The following is a 26,630-nucleotide window of genomic DNA, read 5'->3' as shown; positions in this document are numbered from 1 at the left end:
CTTAAAAAAACAAATAAATGCCACCAAAGAAAAGTAAAATAAATATAAACGAAAATAAATTAAAAGAAAATAGTGATAATAAAGAAAATATAATAAAACAAAAAAAAAATGAAGATAAGTATCAAATAATTGATAAATCATTTGAAGTACTTGAACCATTTTTTCAAAAAATAGAACAAAGGAAAGGATTTGGAATGAAAGAAGCAATTATATATCATTCAGAAATTTTTGATTTATATATTAAATTAGATACAGGGGTTAATGAAGAATTAAATAAATACATTAAAGAAAAAATAGAAGAACGATTAACAAAATTATTTAATTATTTTAGTGTTTTTGTGATGCAAGAATCATTAGATAAATTTGTTTCATCATTAAGAGATACACTTGATTTAATTAAAGTTGTGTCACCTGAAATTATAAGAGTATTTAATTCATATGATGAAAGTGTTGGAATAAATGAACAAGTCACAACATTAATGAAAAGCAAACGAATAGAATTTATTAAAAATATTAAAGATAGAATGGATATAATAGATAAATTAGTAGAAGTATGGAGATTATCAAGAAAAGGAGAGAGTGTTGATATTTCAGTTGTATGTGATGTTTTAGAATTTTATAAAGAGTATCTTCCATCATTACAAGAATATCAAAAAATGTCAAAAGAGTTTTATGATACTTTTATAAATAAATCAATTGAAGAATATAAGGAAATTAGTGATTTATATTATCAAAGTGGATTAAAAAAATATCTTGAATTATTTGGAAGTTTTTATTGTGAAGAAAAAGACAGAATAAAAAGAGGAAGAATAAGTAATACCACTGAAGAAATATTATTAAAAAATTTATTAAAAGTTATTAAAAAGCAAGAAAATAAAGTTAATAGTAGTATTGAAGAAATTGTAAGAGATAAAAACTTTTCATTAATTAAAAGAATAGATGAACTTTATATTGAAAATAATGAAGAAATTGTATTAAATAATACAGTAAAAAGTATTAAAAGTCTTTTATTAAATATGTTTATTGGTAAAATAAATTTAGAGAATATTAAAGAATCTGTAGAATTAATTGTTGAAATATTTAATCTTTGGAAACAATTTTTTCTTTGTTTTAATGGACAAGGAAAAGCTAAAATGGAAAATTTATTTAAAGAAATACTTATAGAACAATCAAATTATTTAAATGATAAAGACAATGTCATTATCCCTTCTTTATTCTCTCGTTATATTAATTTAATTATTAGAAAAAATAGTATGGTATGTGTAGATAGTGATTCAGTTGATAGTGCAATAGAAACTGTTTTTAAAATTGGGGAATTCATTGTTAACAAAGATATTTTCTGTCACTTCATTTGTAAAAATTTTATTGAACGATTAATTTTAATGAACAGTAATGAAGAAAATGAAGAAATATTAATGAAACATATGAGAAATTTTGATCGTCTTGGAGTAATGAAAATGATTAAAATTCAAACAGAATACAATCAGTCTATTGGTTATAGTCAACAATATTTAAAAGAAAAAAATTTAAATGATTTTAATTGTCTTGTTTTCGGTGGATTAAATGTAGATTTAAAAGATAAATATCAAATGAAAATAGACCCATTGACAACTGAAAGGTTTGAGTCTTTTACAAGATTTTATATTAAAAAGAAACCAACTCAAAAATTAACAATGTGTCTTGAAAAATCAAGTGGAATAGTTAAATACGAACAAAAGTATTTTATAACTGCAACATTACCTCAAATAATGATTTTATTATTATTTAATACTCATAAAGTATTAAAAATTTCAGAAATTGCTCTACACTTAAATCTTCCTTCTTCTTTTGTAAAAACTGCTATTAGTGGAATTATTTATAAACAAGTCCTTTGTCAAAACACTAATTTTATTGAAGATGAAACCCAAATCTCTATTAATACAAACTTTAATCTTAAAGTAAGAAAAATTTCAGTAATGATGGTACTGAAAAAGTTGATTAACCAAACCCAACAAGAACAAATAAAAAAAGATGAAAATGATGAAAATGAAATACTTAAATTGAGAGAAAATCTCTTAAAATGTACAATTGTTAGAATTATGAAACATTCAAAAATTATGAGTTGTCAACAATTAATTCAACAAACTATTACTGCTGTACAAAAAACTTTTAAAGCTCAAGTGAATATTGTCAGAAAAGTGATTGAAATATTGATTGATCAAAACTTCTTAATGAGAGATGGACAAGATATTCAATATGTTGCTTAATTTCCCTCTTTCTAAAACAAATAATATTTTTTTTATTAGTTAAATTATATTTTTAATTTTTTAATACTTTTTTAATAAAAAAAGAAACAATTTAGAATCTAATCTGTTTTAATATTGATTATTCTAAAACTAATTCAATTAAAATTAATGTTCAAGACAATCAGTCCATATTCCATCACCTGCATACTGAATTAAATCAATAACAACTCCTGAATTTTGTTTTTTGATATCAACAGCAGATGCTTTCATTAATCCAATGGCAAGAGGAGATTGAACTCCTTCTCCCATAATTAATACATAATTACCTGCAACAATATCATCTGGTAACTTTCCTCCAGCAGAAGTTAATCCTGGAGCCATGATATTACTTCCACTTAAGACATGTTTAATTGCTCCTTTATCAACTTGAACTTGTTTCATCATTTCAGGATCTAAACTATAAACATATATATTATAATTATTAATAAACTATTTAATCTAATTTTTTTTTGGGATTTAATTATAATTAATAAAAATATTATAAACAAACATGTCATAGCAAGTTGAAGTGTTGGATTAAAATTTTCTTTTTGTTGGAAGAAATAAACTTTATTATTTGATAAAATTGCTGTTGAGTGATCAATTTTTGAATTAGCTGTAAACATTGGAATGTTTTTTGGGAATAACTCATCAACAGGAAGTCCTGGATATTGAGTAGAAATACTTTGTTTAATGTGTTTTGTTTGTGATGCTTTAACTTGTTTTAAAGGTCCAAAGTCTTCTCGTGTAAACTTTCTAAACATTCACCTTTTCTGATAATTTTTAGGTTTTTTCTTTTAAACTTTTCTTTTTATGTTTTTATAGTTTTAAGAATAGTTTTTTCTTATAAATTTTTTTTATTGAATAGTTTTGATGCCATATCTTTATCTTACAAGAACTTGAAAGTGAATGTTATTGAATTATAGTAATAATTGATTTGAGATATGCTTTGGACAACTTTTTGTCAAAAGTTGTGAATTCAATCTCTGTTTGTTTTGTTTGACAATCTTCACAGAAAGTAGTCTTTAGAGTATTTATTAATTTTAATAATTCTTCTGATGTATAATCTTTCTTTTCTAAAAAATAGCATATTGGAAGTAATCCAGATAATTTGAAGTACTTCTTGTGGGAATGGACTAAGGTATTTAGAGAAGAAACTAAAGAGTGACAGTATAGAGGAAATAATGTATTTTCCATATAATGTATCCCATAGGAGTCAATTGCTCTATGAACAAATATATTCATGTAATGCTCTGCAACTGAAATACCATACATGTCTTTGATGTTCAGAGTTTTAAATGAATTTTCATTTAGTTTTTTAATACCATTCATTAATTCAATTGAAGAAAATTCACAATAATGGAAACAATGGGAATAAACGAGTGATAGAGTATTGGCTAAATGGATGTTATTTAATAAAATTGAGATATTAAATCCATCTGACACTGTGAGGTTAGAAATTGTTCTGTTAAGAATTACCTTTTCAGGGTCATAAAATCCAAGACATGAAGGGGCATAACCAAGACAACAAGCTGGAGATTGATTTATAAGAGGAATGACACATTGTATAAAAGGAAGAATTGAAGGCAAAAATCCAAAGTACTCATAAGAAGTAGTTATTTCATCTAAAGTTGATAACAAAGAAATAGTTGAAGGGTCAAATCCATATTGAACTCTAAGATAAATAGCATAACTTTGTATTTTCATAATATCTATTGGCGTTAATGATGTTTTTTGATCCAGATATGACTTAATTATTGATTTATATTCTTCTAAACGAATTCTTTCATATGGGTATAATGGAGGATTACATTTAGGTATTGAAAGAGGGTGAAGACTTTGATTGATGACTTCATCAATTTTTTTATTTGGCATTTTAAAGTTTGAAGTAAAAGGGATTAGAATCTTTACAATTTCTTGTAATACTGAAGCAAGTGATAAATTATATAATTTAATTGAAGGTGAAATAGTACGTTCTGAAGAAATTCTAATAATCATATTAATTGTTACAGCTGCTAAAATACATGAGAAACAATTAGAAACTTCAATCATTGATTTAACGTAATATGGCATTCTTTTAAATGAATTTTTTCCATAAGAACAAACAACCATCTCCATTGTAAATTGAATTTGTTGAATATATGAAAGCCATTCATGAAGTAATATAATATTCTTATTATTAGTATGAAGGTTTAAAAATAAATCAAAATCATTTACACTAATAAGGTCATAATATGATATAATAGAGACAATATTTTCATAGTACTTAGAATGAAAGGATTCCATTATTTCATTCATCCAATCAAAATTATATTTTGTATCATCACTCATTGGCGGGGTTTTATCTTCTTTTGAAACTAAACAAATATTTTGTAAATTAGGAAAACTAATATGACAATAATCTAGAATTCGTTGGATTCCAAGAAAATTATTTTTTTTTTCATCGTTGTTTCCATAGACTCCATCATATAAACTTTTAATAAACATTTCAAATGAGTTTAATGAATCATAAATTTCATTATCAGAAAGTTGAAGTTCTATTTGAATTTGATGAAGGTAATGATCTAATTCTTTTAATTCTTTATTATTTATTTTTAGTTTTAATCTACACTGTTCATAGAGCCCAATTAAATATTGAAAAGTATAACAATGGTCTTCATTAAAATCAACTAACTTTTTCTTTTTAGTTTTTATTTCTAGAGATTCTGTTTTATAAGAATCAACTAATTTTTGAATTGAACAATAAATACCTAACATCATTCTTATTGTACGTTCATCATCATAAGAATAATGATTTGTTTTCATAATTTTATCTAATTCAATAAAGTGTTGTTTCATCATTTTAATTTCAGTAAAGTGTTGTTCTTTAAATGAACCAACTAACATCATTCCTAATCTTCCAATTTCACAACTCAAAGTTCCTGGAAAAATAAGATTTTTATTATCACTATAGTATTCAATTAATAAATTATATTTTTGAATAAGTTTAATACATTTACATTCGTCATACGTCCTAGTTTTAGTTTCTTCATTTGAATTGATATAGATAGAAGTTGGTTTCATACTGTAAAAATTAACTTAGTGATTTATAGTTTATTTTACTTAAAAATAATAATAATAAATATGACTAAAGAACTAATTTAATTTTTATCAGAAGAACTTTCACTTTTGAATGTAGAAATATTCTTAGTGATGAAGAATGAAGCAATGATAATAAGAAGAGAAAGCCAGAAAATAATTGCAAAGATAAGACCCATCCATCCACATAATGGGAACATTAAAAGTCCTCCAATAAGATAGAAGACAATAAGAGTTGCTCTGTTATAACAAATAGTAATGGTTTTAATAAATTTAACTTTACCAAGGAATGAGAAGAATGGAAGAAGGATAAACATTATTCCAAAGATAATACAAAGTAAAGCCTGAAATACAAGTGCTAATCCACCTTGGGATGTAAAAGCAGGAACTTTACTTGGTGATCTATATTTAATATAGCTATTCTTACAATAATGAGTAATACCAGTAATAACCATTAAGATACCAGAAATGATGGTCCAAACGAAAATAACAATCTTACCAATTTTTGATAGGTTGATAGTTACCATTGTTTTTTCACTAAATTAATCAATTACAAGATGTTTTTTTTTTGAAATATCTAAAATTATCCCTTTTCGGTTTGTTCCGTTTATAATTCTAAATAAAGAGTTTTTCATTAGATGAGAGTTGGGAGATAAAAGTGATAAACTATTCTATTTAATTCATTACTATAAATTCAGAGTTATGAGAGATGTAAGAAAAATCTATTCTATATTAAGTTATAGACTTTTCTTCTTTACTAATAATTATAAAGAATAATATTTATTTTTTATATAGTTGTTTCATCTTTTTTATATTAATAGCAACATACTGTCTCTTTCGAAAGATTTTTAATTTAGGTTGCTTTTTTGTCGTTGATCTTAATTATAACTAATAATTTAAAGTTCTTTCTTTAATTTCCTTTTAATTGAAACAAAAACGTCAAAAGTAAGACATAGAAATAAATTTAAAAGAAAAGAGTATTTATGAAAGGTAAAACAAATTTTAAATAATCAAGTAACATTTATGTTATTGAAATACAAACTTTAAGAAGTTAGTTTATTTTAATTAAGAAAACAAAAAAAATAAAAACAAAACTCCAAAAGATGGAAAAGTAAGATGAATGAAGAGATTGAAAATTATTTTCAAGTAAGAGTTGATTCATTCCAAAAAAATGAGAAAACAAATGAATTAGTAGTTAAAATAACGGTAACTTCTGTTGAGTTAATGTGGAATGTTTATCGTAGATGGAAAGAATTTATTAAATATTTAATTTCTTTACAAAAGTTAACAACTACTCGATCTATTTTATTAAAAGATTGGTCAGAAGAAGTGGTATTAGAAAGTAAAGAAAAAATTGATTATTTACAAACATTAATTAATGTATTATTCTCAAATGAGTGTGTTCAAAGAGAAATAGAAAAATCTCAATTCTTTTTTGAATCTTTTCAGCCAGTGTATAGTTTAGTAAGTGTATTACATGAGGGGTCAATGAAATTTTGTGATTGTTTAGTACAAGACAATCTTCAATTCACACCATCTCATCTTGTTTTATCTCAAAATTATCATCTTTATTTTTACCTTACAACTGATGAATTTTCATTTCCAGTGATTGACATCTCATTACCCATTCATTCATGTGTTTATGTTCACTCATCACCAACTAATATTTTCCTTTCAATAGATACAAAAACTATGTTCATTCTTCAAATGGCAAATTATATTGAAGCAGAATGGTGGTCAAAATTAATTGCTCGTTTTCCATCATCTAAGTCTAAAATTCCAAGTCCAATTAAAAAAGTATTTGAATCAATATCATCAGTATCACATAACATATTTGCTGAATGTTGTAATGAGTGTAATCCACATAAAAAGAAACAATTAAAACAAGAAATTAAACAAACAATTCAAAATAAAAATGTTATCACTGCAATAAAAAAACTTAAAACGAAAAATGTTGTAGACAATGTTGGAGAATTTGTTGAATTATCAGTTCAAGCTATAATGGGGACAAACTTAGAAAGTGTTCAAACTACATTAAACAGCTCTGTTTGTTTAACCATTAACAATGTAATTGTAACTGAAAATAGGAAATTAAAAGACCTTGAGATGAAAGAGACAGATTTTATTAGTCTTCAAGCTGTGAACAAAGAAATGAAAATGATTTTATCTGCTAGTGCCTTACATGAAGAAGAGTTAAAAGAAATGAAAGAAAAAGAGAGTAAAAATAATGACAATAAAATTAATACCCAAATAATTAAAACAAATCAAATAAATGAAAAAGAAGGAATTATTTGTAATAGTAAAGAAAAAACTTTAAATAATAATTTGAATTGTTATCCAAATGAACATCTTGTGAAAATTTATTCAGGAATTCTTCATTTACATTTACAGTATAAAGCAGGACCACCTGTTACATGTATTGGACTTAAATTTATTGCAGGATCATTAATTATTACATCTGCTAGAATAATTTTTAGAGTAGAACAAGGAGATTATGATAATCAAGAAGATGATGGATTGTTTTCTTCACCTAGAAGAGTATGTTCTGAAGAAGGATTTGAAATACCTATTCCATTGTTCTATGAAATTAAAAAAGAAAAAGTGTTATTACCATCTATTGGGAATTATTGTTGTGTATTAGTTAAATGTAAAAATTTTCATCAATTTAGTTTGGCCTTTTTTGATGGAAATAAAGCTGATGAATTAGAAGATATTATTATGAAGGCAGTAGGGCGTGGAAGAATTCATGAAATGTTTTACTTTAGGGGGAATTATGAAAGTCCTATATATTATGACAAAGAACTTGAAAGATTAGAGTGGAATAAAAGTGGAATGAATTTAGTACGGATTGATGTAAAAGGATATCCAAATAAAGTTATTGTTCCAATTGCAAATGAAGAAGAAATTAATCAAGTTATTGGGTTTAGAAGTAAAGGAAGAATTCCAGCAGCTACTTGGTGGAATAGAGAAAAAGGTGTTATCATGAGAAGTAGTCAACCATTAGTTGGATTAAAAACAAGTAGATGTTTTAGTGATGAAAAATTATTAGAAAAAGCAGCTGAGTTATCAAAGAATAAACGAATTAGCATTATTGATTGTAGACCTAAATTAAATGCATCTGCTAATTTGATTAAAGGTATGGGATTTGAAGATATTAAATATTATAAGAATTCAGAAATTATCTTTTTAGATATTGATAACATTCATAAAATGAGAGAAAGCTTTCTTGAATTAACTTCTGTTACAAAGAAAATATCTTATTGTAATGTTGGAGCGACTGATGGAATGAAAATGGTTACTAGTTCAAAATGGTTATATCATATCAATAAAATACTTAAAGGAACTTATTTAACAACAAACAAATTTCTTAATGGAAATTCATTACTTATTCATTGTTCTGATGGATGGGATCGAACAAGTCAAATCGTTAGTTTAGTTGAAATTATTGTTGATCCATATTATCGAACAATAGAAGGGTTAGAAGCACTAATAGACAAAGATTGGATTGCCTTTGGACATAAATTCCAAGATCGGTGTCGGCATTTTGTATCTACTCAAAGTATTAATGAATACTCTCCAATATTTCTCCAATTCATAGATTGTGTTTATCAATTTATGAGAATTTTCCCAAAAGAATTTGAATTTAATGAAACTTTTTTGATAGAAATTATTCAACAAACTTATTCATGTTATTTTGGTAATTTCTTATTTAACTGTGTTGAGCCAATCAATCCTCGACCTGAATCACTTTGGGATGTATTAAATAATAAAGAAATTCAATGCCGATTTGTAAATCCATCATATCACCCTTCAACAACTATATTGAATCTTTCATTTTTGGAGAAGCAAACACCACTTTTATGGAGAAAATATTATTTACAATATCATAAATTTCATTCATTATAATTTAGTTAATTTTTATTATAATAATTATTTTTTTATTACAAAAATAATACTTCTATTTAAAGGAATTATTTGGTTTATTATAATTGAATAATGTTTGTATTGTATATATGATTTTATTATATTTAACTTTATCATTTTTTTAGTATTATAAATTAAATTATTTCTTTATGGATATTATCATATTCTTAAAACATAATAATAAAACATAAATACTAAATAACAAATTTTTTTTTGAAAAAACAAAATTTTATTAGTTAAAAAATAAAATGAATGTTTCCTTCATAAAAACTAAGTTATTAATTAAACTAATTAATGGACAAAGAAACCACATCTATACTTTCACCATACAACGAAGAAGAAAAAAGGATTTTAATTAATACAGATTGTAAAAATTCATTTTATTCATTATATCACGAAACTCCACCACGTTCAAAGCATTGGTGCCATTCTCATTGTCTTCTTGGAGGTGGGTTTTATAAAAATTTTTTTTCAATGGCATTATTCTTTTTTCCCACTGTTTTGTACTGTATTTCAACGTTTGTATTTTAATTCTTTATTCAAAAGAACAACTAAATTTTATTTTTAGAATTCCAAGTTTCTATAGAGTGTATCCAATGTTGATTGTTCCATTTTTACTTTTATTTATTATTGTTTGTATCTTTTATTTCAAAACATGTTATTCAAATCCAGGAATTATTCCAAGAAAATATAGAATTGGTAATGGGAATTATGAATTAAATAATTCAAAAATTAATGTGATATTACCAGATAATATTGTTGCATCAAGGAAATTTTGTATAACATGTTTAATCAATAAACCATTGAGATGTTCTCATTGTAGAATCTGTAATAATTGTGTTGAAGAATTTGATCATCATTGTCCATGGTTAGGAAATTGTATTGGAAGAAGAAATTATAAATCATATATAGGAATAGTATTCTTTTGTTCTGTATATTTATTTTATTTAATTATAACATCTTTCATAAGTCTTTTTATTGGGATTCAATATCCATTGACTTGGACAAGTTTTTTTGATAGTTGGAAATCTCATTGGTTTGTAGAGTTTGTTTCAAATAATTTATTCTTTATTTATTTTTTTTCAAATACTCAATAATTAGACCATTAACATGTATTTATTGTGTTCCTTGTTTTGGACTTGTTTTTACATTACTTTTATTTCATATATATCAAATATCAAGAGGAATTACAACGAATGAAAGAATTAAAAAGAGATATATTTATAATCAAGGATTTATCAAAAATTGGATTAAATTTCTATTTAGACCTATTCCACCAATTTATCCTTTATTTAAAAATATTTTCAAATAAAAAGAGTAGAAATATAATTTAAAAGTAACTTAAATTATTAATTAGTGTTTGAATGTTTTTTGTGTAATGATTCTTTACATAAGAAATAATCAGAAAAATTAATTGGTTGTTTAACAAACACTGTAAAATCACATTCAATTCCTTTTGCCCATTGAGGAACAACAAATTTATTTGATGTTGCACCACCAATAGTTTTTTTCTTTGGATTTAATACTTTTTTACCATTTAAAGTAATAAATGTTTGTTCACTTATATTATCACCACCATTAGATTCAGAATCCATTTCAATTTCATTATTATTAAAAGTACCTTCTGGTACTTCTACTTTTTTACTACTTTGAAGGGCCTTTGTTTTTTTATCTAAAATATCAGTAGTTTCATCTATTCTAGTAAGAGTTTCACAAAGCATATCATGTCTAAGTGTTTTCCAATCTTTAGTAATTATAGGTTTAAACACTCTACAAATTCTATTTAACTTATCTACAATTGAACGATCTTCTCCTATTAAGGAACTATTTTCTAAATTATTCATAATAACAAATACTGTAGAATATAATCTCTTTTCTTCAAAAATAGGAATTAATTCATCTAATCTATTTCTATTCAAAAATTGATTAATTAAGAAATCATTATGAATTGGTAATGATGGAATTTTTTTATTAAGTTTTAATACAGTAGTAATTGCCATAGAAATATTAAGTTTATTTACTTTATATTTTGTAATTTGTGCATCAACTTTCTTAAACCAAGGATATGTACTATCATGAATATCTATTAATCGTTTTCTATTTAATGATGTTGGTTTTAAACGAGAAAAATTATGTACACAAATTTCTACACGACTTTTATAATTTTCATCTGATTTTCTTATTTTTTCTATTTCTTTCATTGAATTAAAGAATTTATCATGTTTTGGAACCATCATTAATACATGATAATAAACTACATTTTGAACTGAATTGAAAAATGATTGAAAATGATAATCAATTCCTAATGGAATTGTATCTACTGGATAAAATAATATAATCCCATTTGTTTCTAATGATAAAGCAGCTTTTTTTCTTTCAGATAAAATAGATGCATATTGTAAGGCAGGTCCACATCCATGAGAATATCCAAGAAGAAGAGTTCTATCTTCTCTATATCCTTTATGTGCCATTACATCAAAAATACTATCAAGCATCTTTTCCATTGAAACATCTTTTTTATTTTTATTTAATCCATATCCTGGATAATCAAATGCAATAATACGTGCTTTAAACATTTTACTTACCATTACCATTTCATCTTCAATGTCTTTAAGGTCTTTTTCAGAACTGTGAAATACAAAAAGAGAGAAATTATATGGATTGCTATTTAAATTAATATTAAAACGGGGTTTTATTTTATTTCCTTTCTTCTTTATTTTTATAAATAGAAATAACAAACATCTTAGTTAACATAAATCTTACTGGAATAGGTTCACCTTCAGGAAATGGTGCCATTACTAGTCCTTTTAATGACTCATCATAATTACATTGTTTAGGTGGATGATCTAATAGGTATTTATATTGTTCAGACATGAAATAAGACAGAATTTTAGTTTTTTCTCCTTTTTATTTTTAACTTTTCCTTTGAAAAACTTGAAATCTATTTTTAATTTGTTAAAAAAAGGAAATAATAAAAAAATTGAACAATAATATTTTGTTATTCATGATATTCTCTTAATTTATCTAATACACTCTTATCAAAGCAAGGTAAATTTGTTAAGTAGGAATGCAACGGTTCTATTTTTGCAATGTAATAATCTTCTTTTTGATATTTTAAATAATCCATTACAACATCATAAATTTCTTTTGATTGAACAAAATTTATAAGTTTTTCATCTTCTCCTTTCTGTTGATAAAAGAAAGGTTCTTCACGTTTTATTTCTTCAATTGACTCTAGTACTGAACCAATATATGGAATACAAAGTGATCGTTTTTTATATGATACCTTAAGATTTTTAAAATTTCCATATAATTTACTAGTCTCATCAATAAATTTATTTGCTTTTTCTGAAATGTATTTTGTTCCAAAAACAATAGAGATATGAAGTAATCCATCAAATATTCCAAATGCAGAATTAAAATCTCCTAATTCTAGTAATTTTTTTAGAATTTCAATAAAGTGATTTTTCATGAATGCTCTACTTTCAAAATCTGTGAAAGATAAGACTGAGTTGCATGTCCAATTACTTAAATCATTTATTCTTGCCTGTATCAATTGAGTTGATGTTCCTTTAGAGAAGAAATCATTTACTCTCAGCTTAAAATATTGATCGAATGAAATTGCAGTTAGTTGCCTTGCAATGGTCATTGAATCAAGTTCTGCCAATAAAATTAATGGTGATTTTGGTTCTGATGGAACAAAGAAATCGTATACTGGAGACATACACCGTGCACGTTCTTTTTTTATAATATCTTCTGCTGTATTCATTCTGACTTTTAATGCTTCATTCATTGGAGAGTTTCCTTCATTAAGGAAATCCCAAACCTGAGGAATATTTATCTCATTATAAAGCGTTTGGATAATTGTTTGAGTAATAACTGCACAATGTTCTTGTGGTAATTTTCTTAGTACTTCTCCAATTTGTCCACCATAATGGGCTAATACTGAATATATAACATCTTTAACGGTGTCATTGTTTCTTCCTTCAATTAGTAGTCCAATTAATCCACCAGCAACAACCTTTCCTTTAATACTTATAACTTTCAAACTATCACTACAATTAATTTTTGATGTCAACGAAACATTATTTTCACCAAGTGTTTTTAATGCAGCAATGTATAGCCTTAAGTTATTCATCACAGAAGTACAAATAGCTATTAATTCTAGTAAACAAATATGCTCTAAACGATATCCACGATCAATTCTCAAAACAGCTTTTTCATATGGTTGGAATGTCATTTTTCCTTCATCTTTTGGTTTAAAGTGAATAATTTCCCACACAACACCTAATAATTCTGATCCTGCAGCTTGAAGTGCTTTTGATGCACTTTCAACAGCAATAATTCCACTAGACGTCCTTCCAGAATGAATATCAATTTCATTTAATTTAGAAATTGAACTATTAAAAATATCTTTCATATCTTCAGTTGCTTCAACAAAATATTGTTCCATTCGTTCCCCTACTACTTGAGCAGCTTTTAGAAAAACTTGTGGAACAAAATTGACTAATTGAATACAAGCCTCTTTCAAAGCATTTGCTGCAATATCTAATTCAGTAAATTTTTCTAATGCACCAAAACATGTAATGTCTTCAATTAATGAAGGGATTGTTGCTGTGACTTTTATTAGTTCTACGTATGCTATTTTTTCATACTCTTCCATTCTTGACCACATATCATCATTTTCAATTTCATGTTGTTTTAAAAAGTGTGTTTTTCGTGTCATAGCTGCAATAATTCTCATTTTAGTAGAGCTTTTTCTGATGGCAAATCCTGCTACATCTAATTGTGTTGGCAATCCATTTCTTTCCATAGAGAATATGTCAATACTTTCATAATACTGATTAATTGCTTCCTTGATATTCATTCCTAAAATAATTTTATTAGCAGTTGCATTGGCTTGGCATTCACGATAAACAGAAACAATATCTCCATGTTTTGATGTTTTAAATACTTGTGAATAATTAGGTTTAATTAATTTAATTTCTAACTCTTTTTTTCTTTTTTCTAACATTTCTTTTACTCTATTTAATACATATTCAATCTGTTCTATAGTTGCATCAGGAGGAAGACATTTTATGACATCTAGAAATTGGTTAGTTTGGATAGGAGAATGTTCTGAACAAGTTAGATTTCTTGAATTAGTTAGTGAAGAAGATGAAAGAGTACTACTTTCTCTTCTTAAAAATTGTCTCTGACTTTGGGTAACAGAAGGGGATGCACAATAAAACTTTCCTTGTCGATTTAAGAACCCAGATGAACGACGTTTTGTATTTGTCTCAGCGGGTTTAATAGCAGAAAACCCTGATTTCTTTCTTGGAGGGGGTGGTGGTAAGATTCCTGTAATTTCAACAACAATAGTTTGAATAGAAAGTAAATTCCCTAAAAGATCAGCACCATCTTCAGAACAAGAATCAAGTGTGTTAAATGCATTAATAATTTTGTCTTGTATTGATGAGGTAAAAGGAATACAATAACTGAGTTCATCAATCAATTCACTTATTTTATTGGTTGTATTAAACTCGTCTTCTCCTACTGTTTTCTACTTATAAACATATTTCTTTTCAATTTAAAATGAGATTGTAAATAATCAAAAGAGTAACAAAAATAAATGAAAAAATAGAGAAATAATTGTAATAATCAGAACAAACAATGCCTTGTTGAACTTTTCCAATAAGTGAATAAATGTCATGGGTAATTTCTTGGATTCCCCGTGTTGAATAGTTCATAATTATATTTTCTAGTTGGTTCTTCCTAGTATGAAAAAATCAAATAATTTTAAGAACAGAAAATTTCGTAAAGTTCCTCAAAGTTGTTTTATTTTATAAAAGTATGTGCCATGTTATTTTTTTAAATATTTCTTTTTTGTTTTTTAAAGTTATCTTGTTTCTATCTTCTTTAAAATGAAGATATTTTAGTTTTGTTTTGTTCTTTTTCTGTAAAGAAAAATCTAAAAATCTAAAAAGCAAAAATAAAATAAAAATAAAAAGTATCTGAAAAAAACTTTAAAAATTATTTAAATGAATAAAAATCAATCAAAGAAAATTTTATGTATATCACAAATTGTCATGAGTTTATTGTTCTTATTAATTGGACTCATTACTTCTCTTAAATATATGAAACAAGACTTTATGGGAATAAGACTTATTTCTGTTGGATTTTCATTTATTATTACTGGAATTATTGGAGCAATTTCTGGATATTTTATGAGTGATACTTACCCAAAGAAATTTTCTATTTTGTTAGAATGTTTCACTGTTTTATTTACTATCGTTTTAATAATTACTTCTATTAGGCTAATTTATAATGTGAAAAAAGTCAATGACCAATCTCTTCAGTTGCATTCAATTGAACATAATGTTTGTTTCATCTTTTTATGAAATTTTTATAAAATTTGATATTCACATTTTCAGTTCAAGTGTTGTGGGTGGAGCCATTATTATGACTGTAATATTACAACACCTAGAGGAAGAAGTTGTTATAAAGCAGTTGGAATTGGTTTGAAAGCATTAGGTTATCTGTCAATTATTTTCTTATTATTTGTATTATTCATTGAATCTCTTTTGTTCTGTCTTCAATGGATAACAAAAAGTAATAAAGCTCATTTAGAAGACCATGAGACAGATCCACTCCTTCCTAGTGAAGACGATTTAGCTCCATTCTGATTTAATGTTTTTTTATTTCTAAAACCAAAACTTATATTTTAATTTTTTTTAATAAAAAATAAATTAGTAATCAATCAACATCATTTGTATTATATTATTAAACTGTTCCAAATTGTTGCATAGCAAGTGTATAATAAAATCCTTTTAAATCTATTAATTCTTGATGTGTTCCTCTTTCTGCAATTCTTCCTCTCATAATAACACATATTTGATCTGCATTTTGAATAGTTGATAATCTATGTGCAATAACAATTGTTGTTCTTCCTTTTGCTGCTTTGTCAAGTGCATCTTGTACTATTTTTTCACTTTCTGAATCAAGTGCTGATGTAGCTTCATCAAGTAATAATACTTTTGGATTTCTAATTAATGCACGTGCAATAGCAATTCTTTGTTTTTGTCCTCCTGAAATTTGTGCACCTCTATCACCTACCATTGTATTATATCCTTCTGGCATTGCTGAAATGAAATCATGTGCATTTGCCATTTTAGCAGCAGCATAAATTTGTTCATTATTTACTTCAACACCTTTAGGAACTCCTCTTCTAATATTATCCATAACACTCTCAGCAAATAATACTGGTTCTTGTCCTACCATTCCAATTTGACTTCTTAAGAAATGAATATTTAAATCCTTTATGTTATGTCCATCTAATAATACATCTCCATGTGTTGGATCATAAAATCTTTCAATTAATTGAATTGATGTTGATTTACCACATCCTGATGCTCCAACTAATGCAATTGTTTTTCCTTGTTCTGCTTTAAATGAAATGCCTTTTAAAACAGCATTGTCTGGTCTTGTTGGATATCTGAAACAAATATCTTTAAATTCAATTTCTCCTTTAACATCATTAAATGTTTCACCTTCTTGACTATAACAATCAATAACTGGTTTTCTGTCGAGAACATCAAATGTATTCTTTGCAGCTTCTATGGCTTTTCCAACATCAGGAATCATTTGACCTAAATTACCACAACTATTTGCTGCCATCATAATTGACATCATTGCTTTTTGCATATTAGTGAAACTGTCCATAAATTGAGCAGTGAATGGTAAAAATTCCATATTATAATCACTCTTCTTTTTGATTAAATAAGTTCCAATATAGAATGAATATGCACTGATACAGCTTGTTACAAAAGTATTTGCAGCAGAAACAAATGCTAATGTTGGACCCCATCGAAGGATATTCTTTTTTGGTTGTTTTAAATCAGTTGCAAATTTATTATAGAAGAAATCTTCTCTTGTTAATGACTGAACAGTCTTAATTGATTCAACAGCTTCTACTAATGTAATTCCAGATTTTTCATATGCAGCAGTTGCTGGAGATGAGTGAATTGAATTTAATTTTCCATTTAAGAATACAATAACAATTAAGACTGGTGCAATTGCCATAACACATAAAGCTACTTTCCAATCATAATAAAATGCTATTCCTACTCCAAATCCTACAGAAGAAAGGGTATTAACAACATTACCTACTCGTTCACCAGAAATACCTTTTAATGTTGTTGGATCAGATGCAAGTCGAGTTGTAACTTTACCAACCATATTTTCTTTTCTGTCATAATAAGAAATGTTCTGTCTTAGTAATGCTGAATATAATAATTTTCTTAATCTAACAATCATCTTTTCTCCAGCTGATAAGAATAGTCCAAGATACATATATGTTGTTACAAATACTGCTAATCCAAAGAGAAGAATCCAAATACATTTATTTCTTACAGTATGGAGTTGGTCTTTTGTAGGTTCAGTATCAGGACTCATTCCCATCAAAGTCATCAAGAGTCCAATAAATTGAATCATGTAAAATGGAAATACTGCACCTGCACCTATTCCTCCAATAAGTCCTAAAAATGATAATAACCATTCATGTCTGAAATTATCTAATAATACTCTTAATAATACAAATCTATTTGAATGTTTTAAATGTTTTGTTTCATCTTCATATTCTTTTGTTAATCGTTCAACAACATCACTACTTTCTAATGTGTTACTATCTTCTTTATGAAGTATTCCTTGTTCTGCCTCTTTATCTTCTTGTTCTCTAAATTTCTTTAAATCATTTTCAACTGTTTCTTGATCAACTTCTTCTTCCATACTTTGTCTTTTAACTAATCCATAATATGTTCCTTTTAATTCCATTAATTCTTGATGTGTTCCTTGTTCTATAATTTCTCCTTGATGGAATACACAAATTCTATTAGCATTTCTAACAGTTGTTAATCTATGTGCTACAATAATTGTTGTTCTTCCTTCACTAGCTTTTTCAAGTGCTTGTTGTACAATTTTTTCACTTTGTGTATCAAGTGCTGATGTAGCTTCATCAAGAAGAAGAATAGATGGTTTTCTAATTAATGCACGTGCAATAGCAATTCTTTGTTTCTGTCCTCCTGATAATGCAGCACCCCTTTCTCCTACCATTGTATCATATCCTTCTGGAAGATGAGAAATAAATTCATGTGCATTTGCCATTTTAGCACATTCAATCATTTCTTCTTCAGTTGGTGTTTCTCCATCTCTAGCTCCAAGCATAATATTTTCTCTGATAGTACATGCAAACAAAATAGGTTCTTGTCCAACTAATCCTATTTGATTTCTTAACCATTTCAAATTTAATTCTCTTAAATCTTTTCCATCTAATGTTACTTTTCCACCAACTGGATCATAGACTCTTTGGACTAATTGAATAGTAGTTGATTTACCACATCCTGATGCTCCAACTAATGCAACTGTTTCTCCTTTCTTAATTTCAAGATCAAGTCCACCAAGAATTTGTTTATTTGGTCTTGTTGGATATCTAAATTGAACATCTTCTAATGTAATATTTCCATTACACTCACTTGGAATTACTCCAGCTGTAGATTTACAATCAATATCTGGAATTCTATCAATTGTTTGATAAATTCTATATGCAGCAGCTTGAGCAGTAGATAAAGCATTGATTGGCATTGCAACTTGGGCAATACTCATTGTGGCCATTAATACAGACATAAAGACAACCATGACAGTACCAGCAGAACAGTCTTTACTTGCACCTTTACCCCTAATGACCAATGAGCCGTACCAAGAGCCAAGAGCTAATGAGCCCATCATAAAGAACAATAACATTCCAAGTCCTACACCAACAACTTGAGCTCTAAGAATATAATACTTTTTAATAGAACTCATTTTTTTATCATAAGCATCAGCAAATTCATTTTCTTGACCAAGTGATTGAACAGTTCTCATATTACCAATTGTAGCTTCAGCAATAGCACCAGCATCACCTAAACTATTTTCTCCTTGTGAAGTAAATTTTGTTGCAAAGAAGGCTAAAAATAATACAGTAATTAACATAAATGGAGTGACTGCCATAATAACTAATGTAAGATCCCAACATTTAGAGAATCCAATTGCATAACCAGCAATAAAACCACATAATGTTTGGAATAAAACTCCAAATTTTTGAGACATTCCATCTTGAATTTGTTGGACATCAGAAGCAATTCTGGAAGTTAATTCACCAGATTCATGGAAATCATACCAACCAGCATCTTGTCTTAATAATGCTCTAAAATATAACATTCTAATTTTAATTCCTTGTCTCTCAGATAATACAAAGAAACAAAAATTCATTAAGAACATACCAACAGTTGTACCAATTGCAAAATAGATCATTTTTAATACAAGACCATTAATAGTGTCTGCAACAGTAGCAGTTAATTCATAATTCATATTAATTTGATCCTCTTTTGAAATATTACTAAAATCCATATTTTGCATAGAAGATGTATCAAATGTATCCATCATATCACCCATAACTAACATTTGCATTGGTTGTAATATACCTGCAGCCATAGCACCAATAATTCCACCAATTAATAAAATATAATCAATAAAACCTGCATATCGATATAATTCTTTGATTGATACACTTCCATGATCATTTGGTTTTTTATGTTTTCTAGCTAATTCATCTGGATCAGGAGTAACATCAAACACAGAGAAATCATCAAAGTTTGATACTTTTGTTTCACTAGGATTACTAATCATGTTTAATACTTTTTAATGAATATATCATACTATTTTTGAGTTTAAATACTCTTTTTAGAGTGGTTTTAATTATTATTTTAGCACTTAAAGCTACTTTTTTTCTTTCATTCAGGCTACACACTTTCAACAGTAGTCCTTCAAATTGACTTTTTCTGTTTATATAAATAGAATTTCATTCTTTAATACTGCTGTTTTAATTTTTTGTAGCAATTTTCATTTACCATACGAACCTTTTTTCCACTCCATCATCACTCATTTCTTAATTTAGTTATTTGTATTTCTTTTTACCAATTATATCATTTTTATGTTATTAAAAATTTGTGTTATTTGATTTTATTACATTTACTTCAATTATGGTAGATGAAATCTAAAAATAAATTAATAAGATAAAAATATTATCTGTATTATGTCAATTGGCTTATTATTACATTTTTATTATGTAAAACTAAGGTGCTAACAGTTTTTAGTTAATAGAGGAGTTTTTTATCTTTTTCTTTGTTTCTTTTAATTCACAAATGAGACAGAACGATTTCTAAATGTTTAATTGGTAATTGACATATATACTATAATAAATGATTAAATTTAAGAAAAATTTATTTTTAAAACCAACACAACTTTTGAAAATAATATTTGGTTATCAAAAAAATATTGGAAGTTAAAAAGAAAATGACCTTTTATTGTGACACTTAGTTTATTTATTGAATGTGGTTAATGTTTTATGTAAAAACAACAAAAGAAAGATCCTTTTGTTTACAACTTAAAAGAATGATAATATAATAAAATATATTGTTCTAAAAACAGGAATATTAATTTTTTAAATAATTTTTGTTGAATAAAACAAAAAAATGAATAAGAATAAAAACAAAAATGAATAAACATAAATTTTTAAGCCGTTATGATTTTCTTTTTTATTATATTTGATTGTTGAACCCAATATTGTAGTGTACTTGGACATAAATCTGAATATAATTCTGGATATGTTTTTTGAAGATGATTTGTTGCATGTGTTAATCCTAATTCTTCTGCTTTCTTTATAGCTTTAATTTTTAACTGAGGATCCCATCGTTTCTTTTTGTATTTACGTTCTTTAATTATGTTTGGTTTAGTACTTTCATCTCTCTCTGTTCTTGGTTCTGTACTTTTATTACTATTTGATGAAATCACATAATACTTCTGACAATCAACTGGTGTGAATTGTGAAAGAGACATCAAGAGTGATAACTCAAAGATTATAACAATCTCATTTTACTGTCTTTCATTAACTAACGAAGCAATTGGAATAATTGAAGGTCTTTGGACTTTAAACACAGAATGTTCCTAGCTTGTCTAATCTTTTCCATTACATTATATTGTTTATTCAATAAGGACAAGTTGTAGTATTCCACCCAATCAGATTAAGAAATTTCAGATGAAATTCGTATGAAATCAAACAAAAAAAGGTTCTATGTAAACTTATAACTTTATCTAACTTATTATTCATCCCCTCAGAATAAAACAACTGACATACAATATTGTCATTTAGATTATATTAATTCTTAATTGAAGAAGATATTAGAATCAATCTCGAATGACTAACCTTATCTATCTTTATGAGGTGATTCCTTCCTTAACTAAAAATGTTTTCATCAAAATAAAATAAAGAAAGGAAAATATTAGTCAATAAATTATGTTCTAAATTTAGAGAATATAACAACACCCACTCATTGCTGTTTCATTCTTCTCTTGCTGTTTTTTGTCTTCTTTGGTATTTGTTTTCTTATCAATTTTTTCACTTTTAGATAACTTTGAGTCAATGGTACACCCTTCAACTAATTCTGGATGTTCAACAATAACTCTTTTAAGGAAGTCAGTCAAATGATTACTCATACTGTCTCCATCACGGAAGCAATTACACTTATAAAAATTAACATCATCAGTTAACATCTTTTTACATTGCTCTTCAACGTCATCATCATCTGGTAAATCAGAATGTGTTAAAACAACAATACGATAAATAGGAGTAGCATCGGGACTAGCAGAAATATTTTTTAATAACCCTTCAAAATATTCAACTGAGTCAGGATTTTGAGTAGAACCTACTAACAAATGAATTTTAGCTTTTTTAAAATAAGAACTTACAGTTCCTCTATTATTAATCAAATCATCTCCATTACAATCGTACTACATAAATTAATTCTTTTTTTTTTTTTAATTTATTTAAATTTATATTTAAATAATATTTTCTTAATTATCAACTTATAAAAATAACAAACAAATGCAACACTATAAGTTTTCTTTCCTAAAACCATTTCTGTTGTAGTCTTTGATTCCCCTGAAGTTGATACATAATCTGTTGTAACTTCTTTTTTCTATGACAATAAATTCTTTTTTGTTATCATGAAAATATGTTAACAAACACAAAACATGTTTACTAAACTAGTTTTTCCCACATTAGAAATACCAACAAGCAGAATACCAATAGACCTATAACAGTAAGACAAAACTAATTTAAATATGATAGTTACTAAAAACCAAACTTTTGTGTTGCCATGTTATTAATTTTTTTTAACTACTTTTAAAGATCCTCTCAAGTTAAAAACTTTGAAAACTTAATCCAAAGTATTCGAAAAAAAAAAAGATAATATAGAACTAAAAAGAGGAAGTTTCATATTGAGCCACATTTATCTTTTTTTTAAATATATCTAACCTCAGTTTTTATTTATTAAAAAAGTTATTAAAGTTAAAGAAGAGTTTAAAAAAAACATTTGAAACTTCTCTTTCTAAAAAAAATAAAAAATGACATATTTGAAAATTGATACTATTTTTATTTCTTTGAAATTTTTTTTCGTTTGAAAGAGTTATTTTCGGTTTTTTATTTGCCCTTTCAAAAAAAAATAATTGATACAATCATTTTATTTAATAGAACTTTTCAGTAGAATTTCTTCTTCCTCTCCAGTTATCCCTTTTTGAGTAATCTGTTCTTCTTCTATTATTAAATGAATTCACTCTTTTACCTCCTTTTTGATAACGAAAATCATCTTCTTGTCTTCTTCTATTCATTCTATCGTCTCTTCTTTCACGACTATTACTTCTATCAAATTGCTTTTCTTTTTGAATTTTAAGATAACAAGATTCTAGTGATGGATCAAATTTAGTCATTTCTTCTGGTTTTAGTGGTTGAGGTTCTCTAGTAAAATAAGTATGTTGTAAAGCTTCTTCAGCAGTAAATCTAGATTTAGGATTAAGTTGTAAAAGATGGTCAATAAGATCCATAAAAATTGGATCATATCCTTTAAACACATCTTTTAAAATTCGTTTTTGAGGTGTAGGAAGTGCAAGTGTTTGAAACATTTTCATTTCTCTAAATTGAGGCCATTGTGAATCAGTTGGTGTACCACATATTTCCCATATTTTACTAAGTTGTTCATTTTCTGTTTTTCCATGAAATACTGGTCGATGTTTAAATATCTCAAGAAAAACACAACCAACACTCCACATATCGACTTCTCCTTTATACCTTGTTTCACCTAAAAGTAATTCAGGTGGTCTGTACCAAAGAGTAACCATATTATTTGTATAAATACCAACGTCATCTTGTTTTCTTGCAAGTCCAAAATCACCTAATTTAATATGATTGTCATCACTAATAAGAATATTTCCTGTTTTAATATCACGATGAAGTATATTATTTGAATGTAAAAATTGAATAGCTTGAAGAATTTGTAACATATACCCTTTTAACTGTCCTACCCCTACTTTATTTACAATTTCTTCACATTTGAGAAAACTTGAAAGGTCATGTGGCATAAATTCAAACACTAATGATATAGTTGTATTTCTTTCAATAAAATCATTTGCGTGTAATACTTCTATAAGTTGAATAATATTAGGGTGATGAATTTCTTGTAAAAGTTGTATCTCTCTTAGTGAAGTAACAGGGAATCCTTGATCCTTTTCACTTTTTAATTGTTTAATAGCAACAAGTTTTCCAGTAGTTTTTGTTCTTGCTTTATATACAGAAGCATATGCCCCACACCCAATTTGATTAATAATTTCATATTTGTCATTAATAACATTCTCTGAAGGGTCAAATGGAAGCATGATTGATTAGATTCTAGTTTTTTTCTTTTTATTTTTTTTTTCTTTTTTTTTTTTTAAATTAAAACTAAATAATATTGTTGAAATAATATCAGAAATCTTTATCTTTTACTCTTTGTTCTTATTCTTTTATCTATTTTAGTTGAATAGAATAATATTACTTATATTCTCTACCATTACATTTTATTTTTATCAATCAAAAAATTATTCACATAAATCCCTAACATTAAAAGAATAAAATTTTTCTCTCTTTTTATCACTGATATTACTAATACCTTGTTGTATTATCTTATCTAAGAAAATCTATTCCGATGATAATATATTATATTTTAATTTTAATTCATCGAAACATGTTAGTTATTGAAAAAATATCTTTAAGTTGTTTTCATTAATTAACTATTAGAAGTGTATTTCCTCTTATTTGTTAGTAACAAAGTTACATCCTATTCACTGATTTGCCATTAATAAAAATATGTTCTATTCTATCCGTTATAAATAACTCCAATTAAAAAGTCTTTTCTATGGAATTATTTTAATTGAATTATCAGATTATGAAAACTCTTTTTTTAAAGCTATTCAAAAAATAGAAATGATGGAAAAAAATTACCCATAAAAAACTTCAAAATAAAACAAACAATTATTATTGACTCAAGAAAATAGTTAATGTTAAACTAATTAGTTTATCTTAGCCAACAAAACACATATTACGAAATAATCTATTTTCTATGTTTAATAATAAAAGTAATTCAACATAAATTTAAAAATTATTTTATTATAAAAAATATGAAACATATAAAAAAGAAAATTCATTAAAAAGAACTGAATATTTATGATTTTTGTTATACTCTTATTTGTAGAATTTTTGAGTCATGGTAATGCACTTCAAGTTGGAAGAAAGGAGGTGTATGATACGACATACTTGTGTGGTATTTTAAATACCCTTGGATATAGTATTGATATTCAACGACCAGGGAGATTAGCTAAAACATTTCAATCATTTAATATTGTTTCTATCACAAGTCCACAAGGCAATGTAGTAATGAGTAATAAAAAACTAGGTGGAGAAGTTTATGAAAAATTAATAGAAATAATTCATAGAAGTAGTATTATCAGATTGACTACAAAATCACGAAAAAATAAAAATGGATTTTCACCATTAACTGGAATGACTATTAATAACAAAATTTATGACTATAACTTCCATGAAAATCTATCTTTTTTAGGAGAATCTTTTAATGACAGAATTAAATCATATTTCGAATCTCAAAACACCCTCCATTTATCTCCTTGTAACGAAATTTTTAAAGAACTAAAAAACTTTGTTCCTAATAGTTGTCAAGTACATTTTGTTCAATATTTTCTACCTTCTCCACAAATATCTTTTATTCCAATTTCATCAACTCCATCATTAATTTCTCCTACAACAGCTTTAGACCAACAACAACAACAACAACAAGAATTCCAACCAACATATGAACTGTTGATTCCAGATTACACCAGACAAGGTTATTTGGATTTAGCCCAAATAAATAATTAAACTATTTAATTATCTAAAAGTTTATTAATAAATAAACCAAATATTAAAAAAAAAAACAAATAAGAAAATAAATAAAATATGCAGGTATGTTATGGACAAGTCATCACTGGAGCACCAGGAAGTGGTAAAACTACATTTATTAAAGGAATGTATACATTTTTAAAATTAATGGGAAGAGAACCAATAATCATTAATTTAGATCCTGCTAATGAACCAAATGATTATCCAATATCTGTTTCACTTCCTGAATTATTGTCGTTAGATGACGCAATGAAAGATACTCAACTTGGTCCAAATGGAGGGATGTTGTATTGTCTAGAATATTTAAGTGAAAATGTTGATTGGCTTATTGATAAAATTATTGAAATTCACCCATCTTATTTACTTATCGATTGTCCAGGTCAAACTGAATTATTTGCAACACACCCAACATTACCTACTATTCTACATCGATTACAGCAAATAAATTGTAGATTAACAGCAGTACATCTTATTGATTCAATTCATATTGGAAATCCATCAATTTATTTAGCAGCAGTATTACAAGGACTGGCATGTAACATGAATTTAGAATTACCATTTGTTCCATTCTTAAGTAAAGCAGATTTATTGGGTGGATATGGGTTCAATGTTAGATTAGAAGATATTATTAATGGAAACGTTGCTGAGTTAATTAATGACTTACCTTCTAAATTTACCACATTAAATGAGCAATTAGCAGAGATCATTGACCAATACTCATTAATTAAACCAATTCCATTTGCTATTGAAGATAAAAATGATTTAGCATTAGCTATTGCAGTGATAGATAAAGCAAATGGATATTGTTTTAACTCAAAAGAGTCAAGTATTTTACAATATTTTTGTGTTGCCAGTGGTGTTTCTATAGATATTAAAATTGACCAAACCATAGAAAAGTATCAAAGTATAATTGATGGGGATAATGTAGTTCATCCACAACATGAAGAAGAAGAAGAATAAAATTAAATTGATTGTGTATTATTATTTATAATAAAATTATAGAAAATATTATAGTTTTTATTAAAAAA

General features: G+C 26.2%; 13 protein-coding genes across 13 annotated transcripts, besides 29 other annotated features; 6 read left to right on the top strand and 7 right to left on the bottom strand.

Moving 5' to 3' along the window:
* Positions 1 to 17: 17 nt before the first annotated feature.
* Positions 18 to 2,246, top strand: EDI_187290 (cullin-1, putative; the record flags this gene model as incomplete). The annotated part of the gene is made up of 1 exon (XM_001739592.1): positions 18 to 2,246. The coding sequence occupies one exon, from the start codon at positions 18 to 20 to the stop codon at positions 2,244 to 2,246; it is 2,229 nt and encodes a 742-aa protein (XP_001739644.1).
* Positions 31 to 108: a microsatellite.
* Positions 829 to 865: a sequence feature (AT_rich).
* Positions 1,223 to 1,251: a sequence feature (AT_rich).
* Positions 1,507 to 1,542: a sequence feature (AT_rich).
* Positions 2,247 to 2,264: 18 nt separating the features above from the next.
* Positions 2,265 to 2,329: a sequence feature (AT_rich).
* A 61-nt stretch (positions 2,330 to 2,390) lies between these two features.
* On the bottom strand, positions 2,391 to 3,028 carry EDI_187280 (translation machinery-associated protein, putative; the record flags this gene model as incomplete). The annotated part of the gene is made up of 2 exons (XM_001739591.1): positions 2,391 to 2,677; positions 2,776 to 3,028. 2 exons carry the CDS (start codon positions 3,026 to 3,028, stop codon positions 2,391 to 2,393), a joined length of 540 nt encoding a protein of 179 aa, XP_001739643.1.
* Positions 2,691 to 2,770: a sequence feature (AT_rich).
* Positions 3,029 to 3,176: 148 nt separating the features above from the next.
* EDI_187270 (uncharacterized protein) lies at positions 3,177 to 5,327 on the bottom strand (the record flags this gene model as incomplete). The annotated part of the gene is made up of 1 exon (XM_001739590.1): positions 3,177 to 5,327. The coding sequence occupies one exon, from the start codon at positions 5,325 to 5,327 to the stop codon at positions 3,177 to 3,179; it is 2,151 nt and encodes a 716-aa protein (XP_001739642.1).
* Positions 3,296 to 3,316: a sequence feature (AT_rich).
* A 21-nt stretch (positions 5,328 to 5,348) lies between the features above and the next one.
* Positions 5,349 to 5,389: a sequence feature (AT_rich).
* Positions 5,390 to 5,404: 15 nt separating this feature from the next.
* EDI_187260 (uncharacterized protein) lies at positions 5,405 to 5,869 on the bottom strand (the record flags this gene model as incomplete). Its single annotated transcript, XM_001739589.1, has 1 exon — positions 5,405 to 5,869. The coding sequence occupies one exon, from the start codon at positions 5,867 to 5,869 to the stop codon at positions 5,405 to 5,407; it is 465 nt and encodes a 154-aa protein (XP_001739641.1).
* Positions 5,870 to 6,100: 231 nt separating this feature from the next.
* Positions 6,101 to 6,136: a sequence feature (AT_rich).
* Positions 6,137 to 6,458: 322 nt separating this feature from the next.
* Positions 6,459 to 9,248, top strand: EDI_187250 (uncharacterized protein; the record flags this gene model as incomplete). The annotated part of the gene is made up of 1 exon (XM_001739588.1): positions 6,459 to 9,248. The coding sequence occupies one exon, from the start codon at positions 6,459 to 6,461 to the stop codon at positions 9,246 to 9,248; it is 2,790 nt and encodes a 929-aa protein (XP_001739640.1).
* Positions 6,595 to 6,615: a sequence feature (AT_rich).
* Positions 9,209 to 9,514: a sequence feature (AT_rich).
* A 46-nt stretch (positions 9,515 to 9,560) lies between these two features.
* On the top strand, positions 9,561 to 10,578 carry EDI_187240 (palmitoyltransferase ZDHHC18, putative; the record flags this gene model as incomplete). Its single annotated transcript, XM_001739587.1, has 3 exons — positions 9,561 to 9,784; positions 9,835 to 10,311; positions 10,368 to 10,578. The coding sequence occupies 3 exons, from the start codon at positions 9,561 to 9,563 to the stop codon at positions 10,576 to 10,578; spliced, it is 912 nt and encodes a 303-aa protein (XP_001739639.1).
* Positions 10,200 to 10,223: a sequence feature (AT_rich).
* Positions 10,321 to 10,349: a sequence feature (AT_rich).
* Positions 10,554 to 10,622: a sequence feature (AT_rich).
* EDI_187230 (uncharacterized protein) lies at positions 10,616 to 12,140 on the bottom strand (the record flags this gene model as incomplete). Its single annotated transcript, XM_001739586.1, has 2 exons — positions 10,616 to 11,930; positions 12,007 to 12,140. The coding sequence occupies 2 exons, from the start codon at positions 12,138 to 12,140 to the stop codon at positions 10,616 to 10,618; spliced, it is 1,449 nt and encodes a 482-aa protein (XP_001739638.1).
* A 2,968-nt stretch (positions 12,141 to 15,108) lies between these two features.
* Positions 15,109 to 15,143: a sequence feature (AT_rich).
* Positions 15,144 to 15,205: 62 nt separating this feature from the next.
* Positions 15,206 to 15,255: a microsatellite.
* Positions 15,256 to 15,262: 7 nt separating this feature from the next.
* Positions 15,263 to 15,298: a sequence feature (AT_rich).
* Positions 15,287 to 15,931, top strand: EDI_187220 (uncharacterized protein; the record flags this gene model as incomplete). Its single annotated transcript, XM_001739585.1, has 2 exons — positions 15,287 to 15,625; positions 15,680 to 15,931. The coding sequence occupies 2 exons, from the start codon at positions 15,287 to 15,289 to the stop codon at positions 15,929 to 15,931; spliced, it is 591 nt and encodes a 196-aa protein (XP_001739637.1).
* A 31-nt stretch (positions 15,932 to 15,962) lies between these two features.
* Positions 15,963 to 15,997: a sequence feature (AT_rich).
* Positions 15,998 to 20,335: 4,338 nt separating this feature from the next.
* Positions 20,336 to 20,366: a sequence feature (AT_rich).
* A 157-nt stretch (positions 20,367 to 20,523) lies between these two features.
* Positions 20,524 to 20,572: a sequence feature (AT_rich).
* Positions 20,573 to 20,769: 197 nt separating this feature from the next.
* Positions 20,770 to 20,794: a sequence feature (AT_rich).
* Positions 20,795 to 20,801: 7 nt separating this feature from the next.
* Positions 20,802 to 20,849: a microsatellite.
* A 3-nt stretch (positions 20,850 to 20,852) lies between these two features.
* EDI_187210 (uncharacterized protein) lies at positions 20,853 to 21,176 on the bottom strand (the record flags this gene model as incomplete). Its single annotated transcript, XM_001739584.1, has 1 exon — positions 20,853 to 21,176. One exon carries the CDS (start codon positions 21,174 to 21,176, stop codon positions 20,853 to 20,855), a length of 324 nt encoding a protein of 107 aa, XP_001739636.1.
* A 468-nt stretch (positions 21,177 to 21,644) lies between these two features.
* EDI_187200 (uncharacterized protein) lies at positions 21,645 to 22,372 on the bottom strand (the record flags this gene model as incomplete). Its single annotated transcript, XM_001739583.1, has 3 exons — positions 21,645 to 22,127; positions 22,220 to 22,315; positions 22,364 to 22,372. The coding sequence occupies 3 exons, from the start codon at positions 22,370 to 22,372 to the stop codon at positions 21,645 to 21,647; spliced, it is 588 nt and encodes a 195-aa protein (XP_001739635.1).
* Positions 22,132 to 22,214: a sequence feature (AT_rich).
* A 490-nt stretch (positions 22,373 to 22,862) lies between the features above and the next one.
* EDI_187190 (cyclin-dependent kinase C-2, putative) lies at positions 22,863 to 24,047 on the bottom strand (the record flags this gene model as incomplete). Its single annotated transcript, XM_001739582.1, has 1 exon — positions 22,863 to 24,047. One exon carries the CDS (start codon positions 24,045 to 24,047, stop codon positions 22,863 to 22,865), a length of 1,185 nt encoding a protein of 394 aa, XP_001739634.1.
* A 17-nt stretch (positions 24,048 to 24,064) lies between these two features.
* Positions 24,065 to 24,102: a microsatellite.
* A 256-nt stretch (positions 24,103 to 24,358) lies between these two features.
* Positions 24,359 to 24,385: a sequence feature (AT_rich).
* Positions 24,386 to 24,772: 387 nt separating this feature from the next.
* Positions 24,773 to 24,860: a sequence feature (AT_rich).
* A 13-nt stretch (positions 24,861 to 24,873) lies between these two features.
* EDI_187180 (uncharacterized protein) lies at positions 24,874 to 25,581 on the top strand (the record flags this gene model as incomplete). Its single annotated transcript, XM_001739581.1, has 1 exon — positions 24,874 to 25,581. One exon carries the CDS (start codon positions 24,874 to 24,876, stop codon positions 25,579 to 25,581), a length of 708 nt encoding a protein of 235 aa, XP_001739633.1.
* Positions 25,480 to 25,500: a microsatellite.
* Positions 25,568 to 25,657: a microsatellite.
* Positions 25,658 to 25,659: 2 nt separating this feature from the next.
* EDI_187170 (uncharacterized protein) lies at positions 25,660 to 26,562 on the top strand (the record flags this gene model as incomplete). Its single annotated transcript, XM_001739580.1, has 1 exon — positions 25,660 to 26,562. The coding sequence occupies one exon, from the start codon at positions 25,660 to 25,662 to the stop codon at positions 26,560 to 26,562; it is 903 nt and encodes a 300-aa protein (XP_001739632.1).
* Positions 26,563 to 26,578: 16 nt separating this feature from the next.
* Positions 26,579 to 26,630: part of a sequence feature (AT_rich) that runs on past the window's edge.

This window comes from Entamoeba dispar, genomic scaffold (genome assembly GCF_000209125.1).
Source record: "Entamoeba dispar SAW760 scf_1105229462237 genomic scaffold, whole genome shotgun sequence".
In the NCBI taxonomy this organism is placed as follows: Eukaryota; Evosea; order Mastigamoebida; family Endamoebidae; genus Entamoeba; species Entamoeba dispar.
This window is presented reverse-complemented; position numbering and strand designations above follow the sequence as displayed.